General features: G+C 37.6%; 1 protein-coding gene, 1 long non-coding RNA gene and 1 other non-coding gene across 3 annotated transcripts in view; 1 reads left to right on the top strand and 2 right to left on the bottom strand.

Annotated features, from left to right (window-relative positions):
- LOC121727787 (apolipophorin-3-like) overlaps positions 1–22,036 on the top strand; it is a 43,296-nt gene extending 21,260 nt beyond the window's left edge. The window contains exons 2-5 of the mRNA XM_042115781.1: positions 20,784–21,003; positions 21,180–21,386; positions 21,524–21,682; positions 21,835–22,036. Coding sequence (XP_041971715.1) covers positions 20,965–21,003; positions 21,180–21,386; positions 21,524–21,682; positions 21,835–21,984 — 555 coding nt within the window. The 5' untranslated portion in view covers positions 20,784–20,964 and the 3' untranslated portion in view covers positions 21,985–22,036. The remainder of the gene's footprint in view (positions 1–20,783; positions 21,004–21,179; positions 21,387–21,523; positions 21,683–21,834) is intronic.
- Positions 6,077–7,543, bottom strand: LOC121727788. The gene is made up of 2 exons (XR_006035722.1): positions 7,230–7,543; positions 6,077–7,151 (listed from the first exon to the last, which is right to left on the bottom strand). It is a non-coding gene; the product is annotated as an uncharacterized LOC121727788 (long non-coding RNA).
- A 2,900-nt stretch (positions 22,037–24,936) lies between the features above and the next one.
- On the bottom strand, positions 24,937–25,055 carry LOC121728491. The gene has a single exon (XR_006035828.1). It is a non-coding gene; the product is annotated as a 5S ribosomal RNA (ribosomal RNA).
- Between the last annotated feature and the right edge of the window lie 1,790 nt (positions 25,056–26,845).

Genomic DNA, 26,845 nt, shown 5'->3' on the forward strand with positions numbered 1-26,845 from the left:
CGCAAGACGTCTGACGCAATTGAAATCTGTCAAATCCATACAAATTTAGAAATGCATCTACGCGTCGCGTTGCGGTCTGAATCAACCCTAACAGTACTTTTGTTCAAAAATCAAACTGCAATCCGTTTCGCTCTAAGCAGAGTCTAGCGCGTTTTTAATTGCACATTGTTTTTAAGTTTGAGCACAACTCTGTCACTTTTAACCTCGTCACTCGTCAGACCCATGTTCGATACGCGATTTTAGATCTTCGAGGCTGGCCAGGTGTGTGCAGACATAGAATTATGTGCAGGTATTGCGAACTGTCCATAATCCGAGTGTTTGATTAATGGACAAAATTGTTTCGCGATTCAGGTAGGTGCAGCTGCATTCATGAATCAGCTGTTACGAAGACGAGAAAGGCTTTCTTGCTCGTACATTACTGAGTAGTAACCAAGCTGTACTGAATTATATTTGGGATAAAATATGTTATTGTAAAAAAATTAACACCCTATTTTTTGTGGTTTAATGGACTCCCCTAATGATACTTAAGCCCTTAAAAAAATTTGGCAGGTAGGTTTAAGTGCACTGTGCACCCTATATAGTCCGTGCAATCCACGAAGATGCGCCCCACCAATTTTTGGGTGAGCATCAGTTCTTTCCCTTTGACCGACGCTTTCTCTTAATTGGTCTATTTATTGAAGTATGCTCGTGCACTCATAGGTAATTACTAATTAGTGTGTACCGATAACATTCAAACATTGGCGAAAGCTTGCACACATATATATTATAGGGCAGGGGTCACCAATTAGTTTCGCTCGGGGTCCGTTTTAACTTTTAAGACATGAAATTACTTTCGCGGTCCACACATTTTATATAAAAAAAAAATATTAATCAAAGGTGATTACGGAAACTACAAAGGTATTTTTAGATATCAATGAGAAAAGTAACCATTTTTTGTAGCTAATTATCTCTCTGAAGTTTGTAGTAGGGATTGCAATCCGGAAAACCGGATCCGGAAATTTGCCGGATCCGGCGTCATTTTACGGGTACCGGATCCGGTCCCGATATACCGGATCCGGAGACCGGATCCGGTTTAACGATTTGTGGCAATAGTTAATAGAATCATGGTTAGGATAGCACTTAATAGACGTGTAATAGATTAATATTGATTTAAGGTTAAATTTAATTGTTGTTCTAATGGAGCGACTAAATAAAGAAAAAAAAAACCTGAATATTGCTACAAATAATATTTAAATACTTTAATTTGTGGCAAACTGATATGGTTGTTGCATGAATAGCTTACGTTAAATGCGTTACCCCTGGATAAGCTTTTTCTCACTTTTTAGGGTTCTGTAGTGAACAATGAACCGTTATAGTTTCGGTCTGTCTGTCCGCGGTTTTGCTCAGAGACTATATATAGGACCTACAAAGCTGTAAATTGGCATGAATATACATATTAATGATTCCAACAAAATGGTATATAAAATCTTATATCCCCGCTTCATGTGTATGGTACCTCCCATACACATGAAGCGGGGATGATTTTTTTTCGCGGACGCGGACACCCCACCTTGTGGGATGTTCGTTGGATAGGTTTTAAAAAAATATTACGAGTGTTCTTAGATCATTTTCCGATTTAGGGATCCATTTGTGCAATATGAAGTTTCAAAGTGGAAAAAAATCGTTAGAGTCCCCCCTCCTTCTACCAGCTAAACGGTTGCTTCTAGAAATGTAAAAAAATCACGGGAGTAGGAAATGTGCTGAATTTAAAAGGAAAATTATCACGGCTAAGAAGACTTCAAAGTTATTGAGTAATAGTCGATCAACTAAAAAAATGTATTTGACGAAGTATAAAGGAACTTTTCGTTCAAATTCCTTTGAACTGTGACTGAGATGTGACTGAGATGATATTGTTAGTAGTGTAAAATACGTCATAAATGTATATTCATTGACTATACAAAAATTATCAAAAACTAGCGGTACTACGGAACCGCAGCAACTCTATTAGAAGTTATTTGCTAAGTGATGCTTTTAAATGATGAGCAACAAATATGTTATATCGTTAAATATCAACTCGCCATTGACTACAGCTACGTATGGTGGTGGGGAGGGTGCAATTAACCTGCTCATTCTTCTAGGCTAGGCCGACTAGGTTGCGATAATGCCGTAATGTGCTTGAGCAACCCTACGGACATTTAAAATATTATTCTATGCTCTACAGTTTTTAAAGAGTGGTTATCTCGCTTTGAAAATATTGCATTAATCAGCTACAAGTAATGCATATATTCCTTGTTTTTGAATTAGAAAGAAAAAAATAGGATGATTTTCGGTTTTTAGTTCAATTTCATAAATCCGGCCGGATCCGGTCGGATCCGGCCGGATTGACGGTAATCCGGTCAAATCCGGTCCGGATTGAAAATGACGCCGGATTGCAATCCCTAGTTTGTAGTAAATTTTGGTGCAAGCTATAGATATTGAAATTAAATCCTGGAGATGTTGAAGTCCTAAGATGAACGAAGATCATCTTCGAACATGCTCGGTCCGCACACAATGGGTCAGCGGTCCGGATGCGGACCGCGGTCCGCCAATGGGCATTGTCCAAAAAAAATCACATGTACTTTTTATATTTTTTTTCGTTAAAATAGGGTATTTTAAGAATATAAATTAAATAATTTTTAAATTCATTGGCTAGTTTTTTCTCAATAAATTTTTAAAGTTTCACTCTGACGTCATCACCGGCGGCCAATTGGTCTCTGTAGTGTTTTAAATTTCCTTTCAATCTTATTTATAATGGCTGGTTCGTCAAATGCAAGTTCTCATTATGTGAAAGCTGATACGAGAAGCTTACCAAAAGTTCGAAATGTAATGTTGGTCGAATTTATTGCTTACTAACTGTTGCCCGCGACTTCGTCCGCGTGGACTTCAGTTTTGGTGTCAAAAGCTTTATAAAAAAAACCCTGGTACCCCTTCAATCAAAACAGCTGTGCAGTGTGCACATAATATTTCATTTTTTAAAATTAAACTTTATATTTTATGCCAAATTTTAAAGCTTATTTAGCCCCCCAATTACACAACTTTACCCATAAACTATTTATCATTGATAGGTTTAAGGTTACGTCACTGTATATAATATAAAGTACTGACTTATTAAATAACATAAAAAAGAAATTTCGAAAAAAAAAAGAAAAAATGATACCACCTCTTATAGAAACATGTTGGGCAAGCGTTAGCGCGATGTAAGAGACGCACGGCGCCATCTAGTATGAATTTTTGGAACTAACTTAATTTGAACAAATTTTCGTATTTTCACCCCCTTACAACCCTTTTTTCCAGTAAAAAAGTAGCCTATGTCCTTTCTCAGGCTTTAGACTATCTGTATACAAAATTTCATTACAATCGGTTCGGTAGTTTTGGCGTGAAAGCGAGACAGACAGACAGAGATACTTTCGCATTTATAATATTAGTATAGATTTAACGCCATTGAAGATCAAACTAGGTTAAACATATTTGTTCAAAAATATAGGTAACTAATGGGTATTTTTTTCTTTTATATACAGAAAAAAAAATCACTGACCTTATTCCTCGAAATGTTTTTGTAATGAGCAAAATTAAAAAAAAAATGGACAATCCCCATTGGTGACCCCTGCTATAGGGCATAGGCGAATAATTTGAATCTGGGCCAAGTCTCGTCTGTTTTTTGTCCTGGAAAAATGTGCGGTTCCCACTCAATATACTTTTCTGATTTGCGCGTATACGATTCAATCGATGTACGGAACAACTATAAACTAAAATCCACGCGGACGAAGTCGCGGGCAACAGCTAGTTTTAAATAATTTTGCTCCATTTTTTCCACATTTTCCTCTATTTCTTCGCTCTTATTAGTATTAGCGTGATAAAATATAGCCTATAGCCTTCCTCAATATATGGGCTATCTAACACTGAAATAATTTTTCAAATCGGACAAGTAGTTCCTGAGATTAGCGCGTTCAAACAAACAAACAAACAAACAATTAACTCTTCCGCTTTATAATATTTGTATAGATTATACTCTAACTAAAGTATTGTCACTTAGGGCCTGTTTCACCACTTTCTGATAAACTAAGGTATTGTCACTTAGGGCCTGTTTCACCACTTTCTGTCCTAATAGGCTATTCACAATTTTTTTGACAGATTCTCCATACTCGATCTGTCACGTTAATTGGCGGATAGCCTTATCAGGAAGTGGTGAAACAGGCCCTAAGTTTTGTTACAAGTTTACATCATTAATTTTCATTTTAGAAGAATGACTTAACCAACATACAACTACGCGCCGTCATTTAATGAGTTTTATAATAAGTAACTAAGTATTTATTTTTCTTTTAGTTAATGAAATCAGTCGTTACTTTGCGGAAATACATAGCTTAAAATTTAGTTTTTTATTATTTTTAATCCGTTAAGTCCTAACGGACGTTGTTCGTAGAGTCCACATCCTGAGGATGCTCCGGTGTTGGGGCGAAACGCGCGTCGAGGTTTTCAACCTGCATGGTGGTGAGGGGCCTTGCACGGATTTGCCAACATAATAATGTTGGCAAATAACCAACATTATTATGTTGGCAAATCCGTGCAATACAATCAACAAATAGGGGGACGGCGGGAAACTCGAACGCGGGCGGTCGTGTTTTTCTCAAATTTTATTTGTTTATTAGTGTTCAGTGCGGGAATATTGTACATATTTTTGTAAATATTTAGTTTTAATTATCTTTCTAGTTTATTTTATATTTTCTTCTCGGTAAGTGTATTTATTTTTGTACTATGAATCGACCTCCGGATCCCGGAGGCGGGAATTTTTGTGGCCCAATTCCACAGCCCGGTTATTTTGTTACGTTGGATTTTGATGAGTCCAATAATATGGACACAGAAGAGTCAATAAGTCAAAGAACGTACAAACGATCTCGTAATGATTTTATTGACGAGCTGACGTGCAAACAATGTAACAAAGTAACTAGAGATAGCGCGGGAAATCGTATTAATTGTAAGTGTATACTTGAAAAGGATAATACTGCTAGCATGCGTGTATCCTCAGCCTCAGCACCTGAGACAGAAAGAAAACATATTGGCAGAAATTTATATAATGAAAATGATGTTTCCCCTTATTTAATTCATGTACAAAAAGTTACAAAAAATGTCTCTGATGGTACGCAACTACACCCCATCACCTTTGGTGACTTTTTAATTAAAAATAACATTTATAATATTATTAATGGCTCTCTAAAAAAAATTGGTCGGAACAGAATTTCTGTTTCATTTCAAAATTACAAAGATGCTAATACATTTATTAATAATTCAATACTCGCTGACAATAATTATGAAGCTTTTATACCATCTTTTAATGTCGTTAGAATAGGTATTGTGAGGGGTATACCAGTTGAATGGTCACCTGAGGAAATAATAAATAACATTTCTACACCTACCGGTAGTGGTAAAGTTGTGAAGGTCAGACGCTTAAATTATAAAACAATGGTGGAGGGTTCTCCTGTATGGAAACCGACTCAGTCAGTTGTTGTATACTTTGATGGTAGGGTTCTGCCAAAAAGAGTTTTTATTTGTTATAATTCACTACCAGTTGAGCTCTACATCTTTCCCACTATACAATGCTTCAAATGTTGTCGGTATGGACATACCAAAGCTCAGTGTAGGTCAAAATCACGGTGTATCAAGTGTGGTCAGGAACATGATATGGATTCTTGTAGTGTTAATGAGCATGAATATTTCTGTTGCTTATGTTCTGGCCATCATATGGCTAATAACAAAATATGCCCAGAGTTTAATAGGCAAAAATCTATAAAAATACACATGGCTGAACATTGTGTCTCTTATGCAGAGGCCAATAAAGAAATTCCTTCCTCATATAAATCTTATTCAGATACTCTATCCACTCCTAAATTTAATTTATCTACTAATAATAATAATAGTTCATCTGATAATAGATCATACAAAAAAACTGTAGTTGCTAAGCCTCGTGCTCCTTATAGACCAATGAAAGGTTATGATAAAATTGCCCATAACAATGTGGTAAAAGAGTTTTCTTTTGATAATTTAGAAAAAAACACAACACCAGTACATGAATACAATAAAGGTATAATAAACAATTACAAGAATGAACTTTCTTCACTTACAGATGTAATATCATTATTACAAACCCACTCACAGAACGATAATATACCGTCCATCGTTGCCCCTTTAATTCAATGTATAATTAATATTCTACAATATGGCCCAGATCATTCAGTGGAACGCTCGAAGTGTAGTTAATAAAAAAAGTGACATAGCTTATTTATTAAGAAATTATAATCCTTTTTTATTTTCTTTCTCAGAAACTTGGCTTAGGCCAAGTAATACTTTTAGATTTAAGAATTATAATACAATTAGAGAAGATAGGTTAGACGGCTATGGTGGTGTAGCCTTTCTCCTTGAGAAAAACTACCCTTTTAGCCTTATTGATATCCCTGTACATAGTTCAGAGCTATCTATTATAGCAATTAGTGTAAATAATATATGTTTTGTCTCTGTATATATTTCCCATGCCTCTATTAATATTTTAAATGAATTTAATAACATTTTAAGCTCTTTACCAAGACCTTTAATTATAACAGGTGACTTTAATTGTCATCACCAGTCATGGGGAAGCTCCATTACTAATAGTTATGGTAACAAGCTGCTAAGTGTTTTAGATCTGAATAATCTATGTGTTATAAATTCTGGTGAGCCCACAAGGCGCACTAGTCCAACAGAAGGCAAAAGCGTTGTTGATTTGACTATTTGCTCCTCACAGTTTGTAACACAATTAACATCTTCAGTTCTATCATCCACTTTTGGAAGCGATCACTTCCCCATATTAACTACCTCTCCTTTTGATAATTCTCAGGCTCCTATTCAAAATGTCAGATTATTTCCCAGGTATAACCTTAATAATGTCACCGATAAATGTTGGAAGAAATTCAGTAGTAAAGTTGATGTAAAACTGTCACAGATATTTCCAAATGAAGATGACTCTATTGATGCTCTCGTTTTTACAGATGTCTTGATAGAAAGTGCTAATGAAGTTTTTCCAATAAAAAATGAATCATCTTCCATTCCCAGCCCACCGTGGTGGGATAAAGAGTGTACGGAAGCTGTAAAAAGGAGAAAGAAGGCTGAAAGAATGTATAGTACAAATATGTCTCTTGAAAATTATTGGACATTGAAAAACATTATAAATAGCACCAAATTACTTTTCAAAAAGAAAAAATCTGAAAGTTGGCAAAAATTTTGCTCCTCTCTGTCCCCGAATTCTCCTCCAACTGTTGTTTGGCAAAATATTAGGAGGTTCAAATCTGCATACAATACTTCTCATTCTGTTTCTCTTCCTAGTTCTATTGCAAATGATTTTCTTGACAAGCTTGCTCCTCCTACAGTCAATCTTCCTAACCTATTTCATAACAATAGTACAATAGATGAAAATGAAGAGTCTTCAGAATTAAATTCCTCCTTTACCATGGCCGAATTAAAAAATGTACTTTCGTATGTATCGGATTCCTCTCCTGGGCCTGATTGTATTTATTATTCATTTATTTCTCATCTAAACGAAAACAGTTTATCAGTTTATCTTAGAATCATTAACTCAATTTTTGAATCTGGCAATATTCCATCAGAGTGGAAATGTCAACTAGTGTTACCCATTTTGAAACCAAACAAAGATCCTTCCCTCTCATCTTCATATCGTCCAATAGCCCTCTCGTCTGTTCTTCTAAAAATAATTGAACATTTAGTCAAAAACCGCCTGGAGTGGTTCGTTGAAAGTAACTGCCTGCTTTCTTCATCTCAATATGGTTTTCGGCGTAATAAAAGTACATATGACAACTTAAGTTCTTTTACCACCGACATAAGATTAGCTTTCAGCGCAAATAAATTCGTTCTTTCGGCCTTTTTAGATCTTTCTAATGCATATGATAGTGTTATTATATCAATATTGAAACAGAAACTAAGACGTCTAAAAATTCCTAAAAAAATTATTTCATTTATTATAAACCTGTTAACTGATAGATATATTATTTTCTATAATAATGGCCGTAAATACATAAGAATTGTTACCAAAGGTTTACCACAAGGCTTAGTTTTGAGCCCTCTGTTATATGACATATATACTTATGATTTAGAATTGGCCATTGCAGAGTTGTTGGATGTTGATATTTCGCAGTATGCGGATGATCTGACCTTATATGTTGTAGGGAATAATGCTGATGATGCTTCCGCTAAGCTAACAAGAGCCTTGCATTTTCTTAAGCGTTGGTTGGACAACCACGGCCTAGATTTATCCCCAACTAAAAGCTCCATAGTTCTTTTTAGTCGAATGCGCGTAACTCCTCAAGTTAGAGTATTTTTTGATAACATTATCATTTCACAAAAAAACCATCATAAATTTTTAGGTGTCATCCTGGATGAAAAGCTTTCCGGAATTCCACATTGTGATTATGTTGTAAGTAGATGCGAAAAAAATGTAAATATCATCAGATGTCTAGCAGGCGTATGGTGGGGTGCCCATCCATTTTATCTAAAATTAGTGTATAATGCTTTGATTCGCAGCATATTAGAATATGGCTCTTTCCTTTTGGAGCCTAGACGTGTATCAGGATTTAAATCTTTAGACAAAATCCAAAGTAAATGCCTCAGAATTATATGTGGAGCAATGAAATCTAGTCCAATCAACGCTTTGCAGGTTGAATGTTATGATCCTCCTTTACATTTACGCCGTCAATATTTATCCGACAAATATCTCTTTCGATGCCTTCAGCTTTATGATCATCCTATTATTGCGAAACTTCAAACGCTTTCCTATCATATTTCCGAAAATTCATACTGGTTAAATAAACAAACCCCGTGTTTAATTGTGAGCTATTTTAAATTTAAATCTCTTACTGCACCTTTTCATTCTTCTTCTAAATTACCGATTTTTTCTTCTTCTTATGGGGCTCTTGTGTCCGCTCCAAATATTCTGACCATTAATATAGAGAAGAACTCTTTGAGGGCCAATGAAAGATTTAATGATATAATTAATACACAATTTAAAGATCATCATTATATCTTTACAGATGCTTCTAAAAGTAATATTAATGGCCATGTTGGTGTAGGTGTATTCCATTCCCAGTACAATATTGTCCAAAAAATTAAACTCCCTCCCGAATGTACCGTATTCTCTGGAGAATGCTTAGGGATCTTAAAAGCTTTAGAATATATTTTATTAGCCAAACTTAAAAAATCTATAATTTTTACAGACTCTCTAAGTTCTATTCAAGCTCTTAACAAGAATCCATTTAAAATTAAACAACAACATCCTGTTATATTCGATATAAGACAGTTATTAACAGATGTTACCAAGAAAGGTACTTCAGTTTCATTTGCTTGGATCCCTAGTCATTGTGGAATAGAAGGAAACGTTAGAGCGGATTCTCTTGCCAATGATGCACTAACGTGTGGTGACTTAAATCCATACAAAATTTACTACCCTGATTTATTAACTTTACCCAAAATTCATTTAGAGACGTCATGGAAATCGTCATTTGATCAAAGTCATAAACAAAAAGGAGCACATTTCTATAGTATTCAATCCGAAATTGTATCAAAACCATGGTTTTATAGTATGAATTTCAATAGAAAATGTAGTAGTATTATATCACGATTAAGACTTGGCCACACTTGCTCGCCAGACCATCTTGCTAGACTTAATATAATTAACAATCCTTCTTGTGCCTGTGGTGCTGAGGTTGGGGATGTCAACCATATATTCTTTTCTTGTCCTCTTTACAACCGTTCCCATTTCCTTGATTCATTGTTAAAGAATAAAATTCCTTTTCCTACTTCAGTTATTTGCTTATTGCATTCTAGAAAATATATTATATATCAAATATTAGCTGATTTTATATTACATAATAATATTGAGATTTGATATTTCTATATTTAATTATAAGTATTCTTTTGTAAATATATATTTTTTCCTGATCCTGTCCTGAATTCCTTTTTCCAAATTCCTCGTTTTTCGTAATAATTTAATTTTTTACATTGTTTTTCCCGTTCGTCATTGGCAATGTACTATGTGCATGCCATTATAAAAAAAAAATAAAAAAAAAAAAAAAAAAAAATCAACAAATACAATCAACAAATGCAATACAATCCACACACACCACACAAGCAATAGCTTGTGTGGTGTGTGTGGTGTGTGTGTGGTGGTGTTTGCAGGTTCATGCATGCGAGTGTACGCATAGGCAGTGTGGGAGGAGGGAGGTGCTGTACGCATGCCTATGCGTACACTCACTCATTTACTTAAAGGTGGAAGTTTATTTCGCGGAATATTGCTAAAAATAATAACAAACTATATTTTTCTTTTGAAAAAAAAATGCAAATCTATTTTTTCTCAAATTTCTTAAAGTTTTGATTTTTTAATATTTTTTGTGTAAGTAAATAGTTAATATTCTATAAAACATTCCTGCAGCTGTACCTACTTCTATAAGGGGCCGGGAAGTAGATTAAAAGCTAGACTGAAAATTCTGCCGAAAGGTGGCGTCTGGCGTGCGGCGTCATAAGTCATAACTCATACTGCACTATGGCCAAAATTCGCTAAATAGTGGAAATAATTGACATTATATTATGGAAACAACACCCTAGAGTCATTTTACCCACAAGTCACAACACATTAATACACAAGAACAATAATTATAATTGTATAATATTGCATCCATGGTCCGTGACCTTTGAAAACCACTGTCAAATGAAATATAGTCTCAAGTCTGGCTATTTTTTAGTCGGACGAGAGCTAAACCCAGTGTGAAAACATGTATAAAAAATTATTCATATTTGACGCGGACGAAGACGTGGGCAATAGCTAGTGAGAAATATATAATTAAATATACCCTTTCTACATAATCATAATCTTTATTTGCAATAATATGGTGTACACGTCCTGTTTGTTAAGGATAGCTCCATAAAGTAATGTTAATTACTTATAATTTTGCGAACATAAGGCGCAAAAATAAATATACTTAAATAATCGTAGCTCAGCTCCAATATTACTTAGAACAATTTTTATTACTAATATATGTTTCTCTAATGTAGTGCTACAAAATAGTATTGGTTTTATCCCTGGCCGCTGGAAAAAAAATGACGCCACAGGTCCATACAAAGTTACTCAATGCTCTAAGCCCTTTGAGGAGTTCCCTCGATTACTTATAGATCCCTTCATCAGGTCACCTTTTTGTGAATATAACAAATTGGGATGATAATTGATACCTTATACACCAAAAGAAAAATTTTGAAAATCGTTTAACAAATAGTAACCGATTTTCAAAATCAAATCAAATCAAAATCGACTGCTGAACATAAAAAACGAACATAACACCTCCCCCATTTTGAAAGTCTTTTTTGTTCCCCATTTTGAATTTTGAAAGTTTCATTAACCCGGCGAGCGTAAGGTTGGGTGTAATACACCCAGACCACAGAATAGATAATAGTACAAGTACCCAGACCTAGAAAAATCGATTAATATTGTAACGTAGCTGCGCGGGGGAGGTACGGAAGCGTCCCTTGCCACTGTTTTTGGCGATCGCCGCACCTTGTACGGTGAAGATAAGTGAAGTTGTTGGCGGGTGCGTGGCACCCGCCTTACGCTACTTGTAACGAATTTGCTCAAACACATTTTATCTTATTTTTGTTATTTTATGGGTTTTTTGGGTTTTTTAAGACTTAAAATCTAGAAAAATCATACTAAGATAATCGAAACAGATAATTATTGCGTCTTTTTGAAGAAGCTGAAGTTGGTTCACCCGATGAGTCTGGTAGTGACCAAGATATTGATAATGTCAGCGAAATAAGTTTTGAAAGGGACACAAAGTAGGAGATGGATGACGAAAGACAGCGTATAATGGATTGATAGACAATAGGGCTCTTGGATATCTCTAGTGGCGCGGCGAGTGGCAGATTCAGGCAACACGTGTCCGTCAGAGTGCGATCAGCTGTAAAATACGGTTTACTAGTAAAAATGAAAACACGTTGAAAACGTTAAAAAGTGCTCTGATTAAGGAGAATATGGGCGGTACGAGGTACTGTTGTGTTGTAGGATGCAAATATTCCCAATCTTCGAATCGTGAATCAAAGTTTTATTCGTTTCTGAGACGGAATTGAGAAACGTATCGAAATCAACATGCCGATTATTAATCATGCTTAAATCTAAATCTCACATGAATATTTCTAAAATATCACGTGCAAGTTATTTTTAATATCATTGTTTCATTATGTATAGTAATATATTGTAATTTAAAAAAACCGGCCAAGTGCGAGTCGGACTCGCGCACCGAGGGTTCCGACAGCTTAAAGGTATTATAGACCTGAGTATTTGGTATGAATTTCAATTTAATACCTCTACGCGTTTATGAGGAAATGGGCACGGACGTAAAAAAAGTACGGACGTAACCTTCTCTAATCACGAGTGAAGCCTAGTTATGGCCGCCCGTGTAGGACGTGTGCGTGATATGAGGGTTGCCATATAAATCATAAATTTCCCTACTTTTAAATTTTGTAAACTCAGACAAGTTAAATGTATTTTTTATACTTAAACATATTTTTATGTTTTTTTCGCTTCAGAAATGTAAGCGGTTGTTAAAGATGTCATAATGAAAATATTATTTTTATGACACTATAGATAGAAAAAAAACACATATTACGTACAGAGAAGTATATTATTTACATAACATTATTAGTAATAATGATTATGTACAAACATTTACAATAATAAAATTATTACTAGCTATTTGACCGAGCTTTGCTCGATATTCGATAAAACACGAATAAAATGTCATTTTCTAAAAATAATTCCTAGCTAGACAGATTTATCGCCCCCGAAACCTATATAACAAACCTGTATACGAAAAGATATAAGATACTTAAGTCCCGTACCCCGTATCTTCAAACAATCAAGTAATGTTAAATAAATAATGGCTTGTTAAATCAGTTAACGGCCTGTTAGAGCTATCGAGAGTTCTACCATGCGCTAACGTCAAATCAAATCACCTAACATGGTGTTAAATTTATTCCTGGTCTAGAGGTCCATTCAATATTTTCATTCCTACTAGGTCTCAATGACGCTCGGGTGACTACACCAATAGCACCTTCCCTCCCCTACTACTGAAGGAAATCTAAGACAACAATTTTATCTATGGACGCTTCACACCACGTCAGTCTGACCCCGTGCTAAGTACCTGAAGGACTTGTGTTACGGGTACCAGACAACGGAAATATATTTAATACTGTTATACTATACATATATTTAAGATTTTTATTATATGATACACATATTTAATACACACCCATGACCCAGGAACTTTGAAAACTTTTTGTTCCGTCGGCAAGATTCGAACCCGCGACCCCGGCTTGAGCCACCGACAGCCCACCCACTGAGCCACCGAGGTCGTAAAACAACAGTTATATCCACTTTTGTAAATTAAGAAATTAATAGGGGTGTAGACTATTTTTAGGAAATATATTTTTTTACAGATGTACCATCAAGGAAGTTGATTCCTATGCAACTGACAGACCAACGTATTTGGTCCTTAGAGTATACATTAGCAAGCTATAGAGCGCGCGCATCGCTTGTTCTCCGTTGTGCCGATCGTAAGCAGAAGTTCTATAGATACTTGTCAAACGTATAACGCAAGTCTAGTGATGTTCCATGCGCCATCGTTTGACGCTTATAGGAAAATATGTTCACACTCGTGCTTACAGTTCATACCTTGTTAGAAGCACTCTATAGCTTGCTATAATGTATACTCTATGATTTGGTCGAATACTTATGTCAATTCAATGTTAATTGTGATCTGTCGGCTGGGTTTGACGTAACGCAACCAAACTACTTATGTCCCCGATTTGCATAGGAATCAACTTCTCTGATAGTACATAAGTATTTTGATACACCTAAAAATATGTATAAAAAATAAATACACTCTTATTTCAATTAAAAAAATCACTTATTAAATATAAAAAATATTATAAAGTTATTAAGTAAAATATGTCCATTTTCGGTAATTCTATAATACAAACTCTCAAAAAAACAATAATTTGTATTAGATTTCGTTTACTGTCTACACCCCTATTATTGTATTCCTGCCTAATTACTGGTCAATAGTATGCTAAATACTTACATGACACTAATAAAAGACAATAAAATTAATTATTTGATTATTTAAAAATAATTTAAAATTTTCCCCGGTTTGGGGAAAATTTCCCCACTTTGTTATGGACATTACTGACCTGTTGAAGTTGAATTAATATTTACATTATTTTATCAAAATACTTTAAAAATATGTTATCTTACCTATGAAATATTATTCCTTGATGTTTTTTGTGTAAGGTTGTATTGTTCTTGCACCATTTTACAACACAAGATGGCATTTTTATTTTTATTTATGAATGACAAAGATGTGTCACCGCGATGCAGTCTAATTGCGTAATGGCGGTACGATCGGCTTATTACAGTGCGAGTGTTTGTGCAAGATGTGTACATATGATCGCCTGGGCTTATTAAGGGTGCTTCACTCATTTCTTAATGGCGATCCGTCCGTATTTTTTTTACGTCCGTGGAAATGGGTAGTAAGTTTAAAATTATTAAAAAAATATATATTATGTGATGTAACTAAAAATTTATGGTTTTCGTAATTTTTCCTTTATCTATGCTATAAGACGTTGCTTCGTACCAAATTTCAAGATTCTGAGTTCACGGGAAGCACCCTGTAGGTTTTGATTCCCTTGCAAGTGTCGAAAATTTGCGGCATAAACGGCTGTATCTTTTGATTGCGTTGGCTTAGAAGTTTGATTTTTTCACAGCTTCAAGGGACAGTAGACCTGAGTAATTGATATAAATTTCAGCTTCATACCTCCAAGCGTTCCTGAGAAAAAGGGTCTTGACAGACGGACGGACGGACAGACGGACAACAAAGTGATCCTATAAGGGTTCCGTTTTTTCCTTTTGAGGTACGGAACCCTAAAAACGATATAATAAAAAATAACAAATAAAATTATTGTCGGTTCAATATTTCAGAACAATACTTATTCCTTCAATATTCACTTTTGCATTTATACTATTATCATACTAATATACTAATTACTGATATTATTACTAATTTACTAATAATATTATAAGTGCGAAAGTGTGTCTGTCTGTTACCTCTTAACGCCTAAACTGCTGAACAGATTTTGCTGAAATTTGGCATGGATAACTCCATATATCCTTAAGAGTCCCGAAAAAGGACATAGGCAGTGGCGTAACTATAAGATCCGGGGCCCGTGGCAAATTGATGGGGCTCTATCAGTAAAAATCGTCACGTTAATAATAAAACAATATTATGTACTTAAAAAATGTTGCCTTTTTGGGCCGGAGGCCCGTGGCATTTTGCCAGCCCTATAGTTACGCCACTGGACATAGGATACTTTTTGTCTCCGGAAAATGTACGGTTCCCGAACCTGCGCGAATAAAGAGTTATGGCACAACGGAGTTGCGGGCGTCGTCTAGTAAATATGTATATTATATATATTATTACATATTAAAATTTTCTTTGATAATGAAATACAATATCTTCATTTTCCATTTTTATTTTGCATGTACGGTTGAATAGTTGCTAAAAATATATTTGTTTACATTATTCAACTATTAATTAATTAAGAATTAAAGCAAGGCTTGAGCTGTGTTCCTATGTTTTATTTTTTTTGTATATTTTAGTCAGTTTTGTTTTCTGGGTGTTTGAACACAGAGGAAAATCTGGCCATTTTTTTGGGTTTTTGGACGTTCTTATCTTTTTTAATTATAAAATTACGAAAAAAAAGAAAACATAGGGACATGCTAATAGTGGCCATAGATATTCAGGAAAAAAATCATAACTCTACCGGCATTATCCAGGGAGAAAACAGGGGACAAGTTTCTTTGTTTGAACGTTTGACCTACTAGTCCGATTTTAAAAAATCTTTCAGCCCATTTATCGAGGAAGGCTATAGGCTATATTTTATCACACTAATACTAATAGGAGCGAAGAAATAGAGGAAAGTGTGGAAAAAACGGGGGAAATTATTTGAAAGGGCTTATTTGAACGCGCTAATCTCAGGAACTACTGGTCCGTTTTGAAAAATTATTTCAGTGTTAGATAGCCTACTTATTGAGAAAGGCTATAGGTAGGGAATGCAATCTCGTTCTCGCGAGATCTCGGCCTTTTTTAGCGAGATAGATCTCGGACGAAAAAAAGGCGAGATCTCGCGAGTTTGACGAGATTGCACTTGAGCTTAAAAATGTCTTATTTTAAGCGCAGACTGACACGGACGCGACGGATTTGCGATCACGTAGTAAAAACAAATAGGAGCTGGCCTAAGCAACTGTGATTTTCAACTAGGTCCTGAATTTTGACTTCTCGTTGTTTTGTTAGTTACAAAAGAACTGTTTTATTACTAAAATGTTTGTGTTTGATAGTGTACGCTTTTATAATTCTGGACGTCACGTTATCGTGGACGCCGGCTTCCACGATAAAACGTTGGGTACGTTCAATGCCCTTTAATTGATTTTACGCACGCGGACGTTTTGTGCGGTTCAAAAGTGGAGACGTCGTGATGTCCTCTAACGTGCACGTTAATAAGTTATCGTCGACGGAAATTTAAAAACGTCTTCATATATTTCCATACATTGTACTTCCCTATGCTATCGTTTTACCACGGACGTCCACGATATTACCGCCACGTCCAAAATTATAAAAGCGCACATTAGAAGAAAATACTGGTTGTTTCTTTCATTTGTTATTTGATAGATAGTAGATACGTACTTATGTCAAAGTTTACTACTAAAAATTATAGACAGATACGTCAAACAATGTTTGATGCAAAAAATTCGTGAAAATGAATGTTAATCTTATAGGCCTCTTGGATATCTCTAGTGGCGCGGCGAGTGGCAGATTTAGGCAACACGTGGGTGTCAGAGTGCGATCAGCTGTGAAATACGGTTTACTAGTTAAAAATGAAAACACGTTGAAAACGTTAAAAAGTGCTATGAATAAGGAAAATATGGGCGGTACGAGGTACTGTTGTGTTGTAGGGTGCAAACATTCCCAATCTCGGATTCGTGAATTAACGTTTTATTTGTTTCTGAGACGAAATTGGGAAACGTATCGAAATCAACATGCCGATTATTAATCATGCTTAAATCTAAATCTCGCATGAATATTTATAAAATATCACGTGCAAGTTATTTTTAATATCATTGTTTTATGTATAATAATATATTGTAATTGAAAATACGATATAAATAAAATTATTGTTGGTTCAATATTTATTACTAATTCCTTCAATATTCACTTTCGCATTTATAATATTATAATACTAATATACTAATTACTGATATTACTAATTTACTAATAATATAAGTGCGAAAGTGTATCTGTATGTTACCTCTTAACGCCTAAACTGCTGAATAGATTTTGCTGAAATTTGGCATGGATAACTCCATAATATATTCTTAATTGTCCCGAAAAAGGACATAGACAGTGGCGTGACTATAAGATCCGGGGCCCGTGGCAAATTGATGGGGCCCTATCAGTAAAAATCGTCACGTTTATAATAAACAATATTATGTACTTAAATTTTTTTGCCCATTTGGGTCGGGGGCCCGTGGCATTTTGCCAGCCCTATATTTACGCCACTGGACATAGGATACTTTTGGTCTCGGGAAAATGTACGGTTCCCGAATCCCGCGCGATTACTCCGTTGTGCAAGAGTTATGGCACAACGGAGTTGCGGGCGTCATCTAGTAAATTTATTATATTACATATTAATCAAAGAAATATTTATTTGATAATGAAATACATCTGCATTTTCCATTTTTATTTTGCATGTATGGTTGAAAAGTTGCTGAAAATATATTTGTTTAGATTATTCAATACATAGCTCCACTTTCACGTCGTACAGTCGATTACTTACTCTGGTCTGTGGTATTACTTTTACACGGATGATTCGTTCTCCATCATCATGGATTTCGAAGACTTCATGAACATGATTGCTTTGGAATTAGTTCGTGCTCTATAATGTTTAATTAGGTGAACAACCTGTTTTTAGTAATAACTAATAAGATGATCTTACAAATAAATAAATACAAAGTAAAAAATCATATTCAATGAATTTGAAAGAATATTTCATGATCGAAGTAAATATAGCTTTCGATAAGTACTGATTTTCCGCGGAAAAAGTCTGCGGAAATATTATGAAGTCCACAATCAATAATAATTTGGCTCATTACTTTTTATTGTGCTTAAAATATAAACAATTACCAAAAAAGTGCAGTGACTTGTATGAGAATCATATGAGAAAAGCGCCCGTGAGTTTCCGCCGTCAACCGACCCGCGGCGTTGCCGTAGCTTAGCAACGATATCCAAGAGGCCTATAATAGCTTGTAATTTTTTCGTAATTTATTCAAATATTGTGATTATTTGCAAAAAAAAACACTAAACTGCTAATCTCGCGAGATCTCGAAATTGGCGAGATCACGCGGTATTGTATTCATAAACTCGCGGGATCTCGCTTGAGCCCCAATCTCGCAAGATTTGCATTCCCTAGCTATAGGCTATATTTTAACACGCTAAAACTAATAGGAGCGAAGAAATAGAGAAAAGTGTGGTAAAAACGGGGGAAATTATTTGAAAGGGCTTATTTGAACGTACTGGAGCAATTTTTATGTTATTTGGCACACATGAACAATAGACCACGTGAAAGGACATAGATTTCTTTTTTTGCGGAAAAATGTAAGGTTTCCGTGACATTCCTAAATTACGCGGGCGAAGCCGCGCGGAACATCTAGTTGTATATATTTAAAGTAATAATATTTTATATCGTTTCATCGTCATATATATTATTATACAGTGTGTAACAAAAACTAGTGATAATACTTTAGGGTGTGTACGTGTTCCTTGTAGAGAGTTCACTGTGAACACACTTCTACAAGGAACACGTACACACCCTAAAGTCTTATCACTTGTTTTTGTTACACCCTGTATATTATGATACAGGCTGTAACGAAACTAATTGATAATACTTTAGGGAGAACATAATAATATGTGTTCCTAACAAGTGACATAGAGTTCACTGAGAAAGTTGCAGCGCTGAAAGAGCAATATTTTTTTCTGATTTGTATGGGCAAGCGGCCGAGCGCCCTAGGACCATGCATATTCCCATACAAAAGTGGAAAAAAGTTACTCTTTCAGCGCTACTACTTTGACAGTGCACTGTATGTATGAAACACATACAGTGCACTGTATGTATGAAACACATACAGTGCACTGTATGTATGAAACACATACGTCATACACCCCCGAAAGTATTATCACTTAGTTTTGTTACACCTTGTATTTAAAATAAGCTGACTGATCATAGGTCGCTTCTATATAAATGTACCATATTTTTACTTACTTTACTTACATACTTAGCGTAAATTAGTTTAAACTATCATTGTTACTTTCCACCTTTTTGGTAAAAGGTGGCCCCGTGCGAGTTTCTTACGCCGGTTCTTCTCGGCGGGGTAGTTCCCGAACCGGTGGTAGGCCTCATGTAGACACGACGTTCTAAAAGTGTTAACTTTGTTAACCTATTTGGAAATAAATATTTTTGATTTTGATTGATTTTTAAAAACAAGTGATGTCGCATGTCGTTCGGTTCATTAGAAGGTAGGAATAATACTCAATCAACAACACATAACATGCCACCGGCACACATGTTTACATGTCAACTATCGATGTTTATACGGCAAAGTCCGCGGGGTTCTGCCGCCTCCTAGTGACGATAGATAAGGACGAGGAAACTCTCCGCGACGCCGAGCGACGGCACGGCGCGGCACGGCACGGCGAGGAGGACACGCCGCGGTAACTCGAGCACGCTGCGGTCGACCGGCCGTGGCCCTGGAGTCTGGACATTCGACACCGAGCCCTGCAGCCTGCCGCATCCATCTAGCACACATAGCAACGTTCTACGGGATACACTGCACTTCCTACTCCTGGCCTGCTTCTGATTTATTTCTTTACGGGTACTCAGACTCTGTATATGTATTCTGAGGTATAGGTAAGCTCGTCGTTGAGTCGTAACCGCTAATTTACTCGGACTACGAGTACCCTAGTCTCTAACAATAGGAGATTACTCTCTACCTGCTCATCTTTGCTTATTTACGTAAAACGGCAGTGTGCAAGATGGTAGTAGCAGCTATGTATCGTTAATTTACCTTGGAACTAGACACAAAAATAATAATAATGATTGTCGTAGCATGCGTGTACTCTGATGCGGGTTCGTCGTTGCCGGAACACCAAATCTAATGTTTCAGCCGAAGCACCTGTCGCTCGGTCAATACAAAAATTGAGTGTTTACGGAGCAGGTATTGAAGTTAAGTACGGGGACAATGAGACGTAGCGGGAGCGGGTACCTGCCGCCGCGCTGGCAGCCTGCAGGTACCACGCAGGTAGCGTCCGAACAATACCCCAGTACCTGCATCCTGCGTCAGACGAGCCGCCCGCGTCAGGTTCAGACTTAATCCTCGCTACTATTGTTCCCTAAAATAGTTTCGCCGATTGACGAAAGACGGCGCCACTTCGACTAAACGCGGCCGCCGAACAAGAAAGTCCGTGACATTTTCACGGCGATACGGCATGTAAACAGTTCCGCGGTGGAGGCAGGATGTGGTGCAGAGGGCGGCACGCATTGACCTGCTGATGTTTCATGTGGTCTACAGGGCACAGGGCACAGGGCACAGGGCCTATTCACCGCGGGCCGCGGCGAGTTTCATCCCGGAGCCGCGCTATCTCCGCCCCGCCCGCGCGCCGCGCGCCGCGCCACCCTATATACCGCGCCGCGCTCCACACTCCGCACAGTTCGCCCGCCTCCTCTCGCGACACCGCACCTGCTCACCGACCAGACAACATGAAGTCCTTCCTACTGATCGCCGCCTGCCTCGCCCTGGTGAGAATTTATTTTAGCTAATTATTATCACTGTTCGTTGCCATCTTTCATGTGATTCTGGAGGTGTATAAAATGTAATTCAGATCAGTTAATTTCGTCCTGTTGAGAAGCAGCAGGTATTTTAAGCGTATAATTTATGGGTAGAGCCGTCGTTGACCGAGCGCCGTTCGTTTCAGGCGTCCGCCCGGCTCGTGCGCCGCGATGCGCCCACCGTGCTGCAGGACATCGAGAAGCACGCCAACGAGTTCCAGAAGACGTTCAGCGAGCAGATCAACGCCCTCGCCAACTCCAAGAACACGCAGGAGTTCCAGAAGGCGCTGAAAGACGGCTCCGACACCGTGCTGCAGCAGATCTCCGCCCTGTCCGCCAGCCTGCAGAGCGCGGTGAGTGCCCCGTCCGCCGCCCGCCCGCCCCGTTATCGCCCGGGTCGCGGGCGAGGGTCACGGCCGGCGAAATTCGCGATAACCGCGCCGCCGATAACGACGCTAGGCCCGTACTCATCCGAACGTTCCCCCCGCAGCTCAGCGACGCCAACGGCAAGGCCAAGGAGGCCCTGGAGTCGAGCCGTGACAGCCTGCAGCGCACCGTGGAGGAGCTGCGCCGCGCGCACCCCGAGGTCGAGCAGCAGGCCACCGCACTGCGCGACAAGCTGCAGGCCGCCGTGCAGCAGACCGCCCAGGTACGCCCCATACGGTATACACGTATTCAACTCGAGACGCACCCGGCACACTTCTCGTGCGGGTGTTATTATTTCGACCACTCGCGGCGTTAAGAAATAGGAACACGAGGTAAAGTTGGGCAGATTCACTGATGATCGCTCGTCGTTTCCAGGAGACCCAGAAGTTGGCTAAGGAGGTCGCCGCCAACGTGGAGGAGACCAACGCCAAGCTGGCCCCGCAGATCAAGCAGGCGTACGACGAGTTCGTGAAGCAGGCGTCCGAGGTGCAGAAGAAGCTGCACGAGGTTGCCACCAAGAACTAGGCGCCCCACCTATAATTGCGTTACACAATATAGCGACTACTCCCAACGACAATACTCGTTTTATTTTAAGCCCCACTTAAACCGACGAACCAGGTAGCGATAGGGAATAACACGCTCTTCGTATTATTCCCTATCGCTACCTCGTTCGAGCAGAGGGCGCTACAGCACAAAATACAGCAAATAATAGTAATTAGGTAATCTGACTAGTGATAGTACTAGACTACTAGGTGTGCATGACTCCTTTGCGTGGAGTTATTTTTCTTAAATTACTGTATGCGCAAATTCACGATGTGGCGGCATTTCTCATACTCGTAGACACTTAAAAGTCAAAACAAAGTCTTTCAGCGCTGTTAATTCTAATTTTACAGTGAACTTTACATTTAATATTAGGTATATTATGGAACAGATACATACCACAAAAGCATTATCAAACTTTGTTGCCCCTTGTTAAATAAACCGTACTTACTTAATTTGGGTCTACAACTCTACATCTAGCTGGATTCTGGAACTAGTGTTTTCTCAAAATATATGTATTATCAAAATATCAACACTCAAATATCGGTGACATCGACTTTTTTGTCCTGACTGCTTGGCTTAGAATGCCCGATTTATCAATTCTGACTTGGCTAGTTAAAAAAAAAACACAACTCAGACTTCTTGCTATGCTAAAGTTTCAGGCATTGCATATTATGCTGATTATTATTAAAAAGATAATTAAATGTGATTAAATAGTATTTTTAAGACAGAAAAAGTAGAGATGTGCCGACTAGTCGGTAAAGCCGACTATCCGGCCACTTTTGTAGTCGGTGACTAGTCGTCGAATAGTCGGCAAAAACCGCCGGCTATCCGGCTTATTATTTTTTTAATTTTTTGCTTTAATTATTGAAATTACATTATAGAAAACCTTGATTATTTATAATGTGTTCATAAATCACACTTCATAAGTCTTACATATTTTAAAATTAAATGAAGTATTTCTGAAATTACTTGTTAGTAAAGAATTATTTTATTAATATACTTAGTCGTTAACAACAAATTAGGTATGAATTATTAGATCAAGATTGCATGTATACAGTGTGTAACAAAAATAAGTGATAATACTTTAGGATGTGTACGTGTTCCTTGTAGAGAGTTTACTGTGAAAGTAGCAGCGCTGAAAGACGAAAAAATTTTTTCACTTTTGTATGGGCAAGGGCCCGAGCGTCACGAGTTTCCCCATACAAAAGTGAAAAAAAAATTTGGTCTTTCAGCGCTGCTACTCTCACAGTGAACTCTCTACAAGGAACACGTACACACCCTAAAGTATTATCACTTATTTTTGTTACACCCTGTATATTATAAAACCATTAATAATTGTACCTATCATAAAAAAGTAACGTACGGGAAGTAAACATAACACGATCCGACACGTTCGCAGGCGGCGCGGCGTGTGTGACTTACCCGCGAATCAGCAATAAAAAAGTGTAGAAACTTCCGAAACCATGATCGGCTTGGCCGACTAGTCGGCCGATTAGTCGGCTTCTTTGCAGCCGACTAATCGGCTAGTCCGCTAGTTGGTCAAAGTCATGATCGGCACATCTCTAACAAAAAGAAAAAAGTAATTAAAAATAATTCCTCAATTTACAAGCCCGCCCTCAGCCAGCATACCGGACACCGGACACCGGACACCGGCGCACGGGGCAGGCGCATCTCAGGCTACTCGCATTGCCGCGGCCCGCGCCCAATTGCCAGAGAGACTTCAGGTTGAACCAGGTAAATTAATAAATAAAATAATTAAAACAATTTTATCAAACATACAAACTACTAAACACAGTAAAGATACGCTCCGGAGCTAAATACACACAAATAAAATATTTAATTCCTACCTAATAATTGATATCTATTGTATTTTTAACCGACTTCCAAAAAGGAGGAGGTTATATGTTCGGCTGTGGATATTTTTTTTTTATTTGTGTATGTTCAACGATTACTCCGCCGTTTGTGAACCGATTTTCGAAAATTTTGTTTTGTTGTATTAGGTTTCACTCCAATTTGGTACCATGTTCACAAAAGTGGTGACTTGATGATGGGATCTCTGGGATGGATGGATGGGCTCTAAATTTATATGGAAACATATGGTGATTTTGGTTTTATAAGAAGCATCCTAAGCATATGCTACCAAAACGCAAGATTTTGCACCGAGGTATACTATGGTTCCGAAGATACTAAGAGAACTCCGGATTCCTTATAAATACAAGTTTGGGGGTTTAGGCGCTGTTTTAAGAACTGAAAGCATATGCTACTATGCAAATTACATTCATCATCATCATCATCATTACCACGTCAGGGTCACCAATGTCACCAAAATTGAACATAACAAATTCAGCCTTAACTCCAGAGCGTAAGGCACACATTTGGTGTGTATTTCATCATCAGGTGTGTATTTTTTCGAAACCAGTCATGTATTTAACAATTTTGAAATAAATATCTTAAAATAAAGTGGAATAAGTGCAAGGAAAGTGTATAATTATTTAATTGAGAGAATTGAGAGAGAGAGAGAACAAGTAACATTAATTATTTAATTAATGTTACTTGTATTATCGAAGCAGCTTACTACTCAGAAGTAATGTCAAATGTGTGCCTTACGCTCTTATTTTAGTTAATAATTATGATATTTTTTAACTATTAGCTCGTAATTGCATCATGACAGCCCTACGTAACAAGTTAATAACCACCCCTAGCTCATATCTCCACATAAAAGCAATTCGCTAAATTGTAACAACCGTGTCAATACCTTACTTACTTAGTTTTGATGGCGAATGTAATGTACCTTCATTTTAATCAAGCCCAAAATTACCCAAGTATTATGAATTGTTGAAAGTAAAGAATTTTATCAGTATTTTCTTCAACAAATCCTATAAAATATTATTAGTAGATGGTAGTGATTCTACAAAAAAGTTTTAGCAGCAAAAAAGCCAACATCATGCGGTATTCCCAGGCGGTCACCCATCCAAGTACTAACCGGGCCCGACGTTGCTTAACTTCGGTGTTCGGACGAAAACCGGTGTATTAAACGTGGTATGAACGTTGGCGATTCACTGAGCGCAAACGACTCTACAGCTGATGTCGATGTTATACATAGAGCAACATAAAATATATCAACAAAAAGCCAACATCACGCGGTATTCCCAGGCGGTCACCCATCCAAGTACTAACCGCGCCCGACGTTGCTTAACTTCGTTGATCGGACGAGAACCGGTGTATTTTATAATCAGAGCTTTTGTTCTATTATCTATACTAATATTATAAATGCGAAAGTATCTCGTTCTGTCTGTCTCGCTTTCACGCCAAAACTACTGAACCGATTGTTATGAAATTTTGTACATAGATAGTCTAAAGCCTGTGAAAGGACATAGGTTACCTTTTAACTGGAAAAAGGGGTTGTAAGGGGATGAAAATGCGTAAATTTGTTCAAATTAAGTTAGTTCCAAAAACTCATAACAGATGGCGCCAAGAGTCGCCTAGATCGCGCTACCGCTTGCTCATTTTTTTTAAAACGGGCTTTGGCCCACCACACATTCCCACCACTGTATCTCCTGTGTCGCCAGGATCGACAGCGGTATCCAACCACGAAAACCCTTTGATATGATCTCAGGGAGCCCGAGGGACATGCTAAAGCTGTCTTGGGACCCGCAACGAAATTAATCAGAAGAAAATAGGAGGAGTAGGAAGAATTCCAGATTCCCTCCCCATATAAAGCGGTAGACAGCACAAAGTTGCAGTGACCGAAAGTCAAAGAACTGGAAGGGGGAAGCACCACGGGAATAAACGTTAATAATAATAGTGACTACTACGCTAGAGCTAAATTAATTTATTGTGTTAGACTGTTGCCAGTAGTAATTGTGACAAAAACGCTTGAAGGCACGGAAGTTCCTAGCGCTGTCCACGAGATCACCGTAGTATGCGACACCAGATGTACAGATTAGGTTGTTTAGCATTGTAGTTCTTTCGTCCTGCCAGAGACTGCACTCCCCGAGAACATGATGAGCTGTTTGTTCAAACATATTGCCTTCGGTCGAGCACTCGCACATGGGTGATGCTACTAGATTAAATCCGTAGAGTTTGGCCTTAAAATTTCCATGACCGGTCAGGAATTAAGAAACGCAGTGATCAATATCCATCCAATGTTTGGGTAGCCGTTCACGAATATTAGGGAAAAAATTATAAAGATGTCGCCCTTTGGTGGAATAGTCCCATCGCGTCTGCCATTCGGAGATTAGGCTTTGCAAAGAGTTTTCTAAAGGTTCAAACAATCTTGCTATTTTAATTTTATCCCGAGCGCTTAAAAAAAACGGGTTGTCAATGTTTTTATTATGATAGTACATTGTCGCACGACGCTGAATCTCAAGGTCAACGGGTAAAACTCCGGCTAGCACGGGCAAGGCTTCGGTGCTTGTGGTTCTGTAAGCTTTGCACAAGAATATAAGAGGAAGACGTTGGCTTTGTAGCAACTTGCGACGAGCCGCGCCGATAGTTGCTCTGTCGGCCCACACGGGGGCCCCGTAGCAAATGCTGCCAAGGTAAGTAGCAGTGTAAATTAATTTTAAGGTTTTGAATGAGAGGCCCCATGTCGACGTAGATATTTTGGTAAAGGAGTGAAAGTTGCGTTTCGCTTTCTCACCGGTTTGAATTAAATGTTCTAAAAATGTAAATTTATTTTCTAAGTAAAAACCAAGATAACAGAGTGACTGTTTGCGTTTAACGTTAATATTGTCAAGTTTGATGCTAGGGGAAGATATAAGGGATCCTTTTAAAAGAATTTGGTAAGTTTTTTGCGCGGCGAATTTCAGACGATTACGCTTACCCCAGTCAGATATTAAAT

This window comes from Aricia agestis, chromosome 6, assembly GCF_905147365.1.
Source record: "Aricia agestis chromosome 6, ilAriAges1.1, whole genome shotgun sequence".
Lineage (NCBI taxonomy): Eukaryota > Metazoa > Arthropoda > Insecta > Lepidoptera > Lycaenidae > Aricia > Aricia agestis.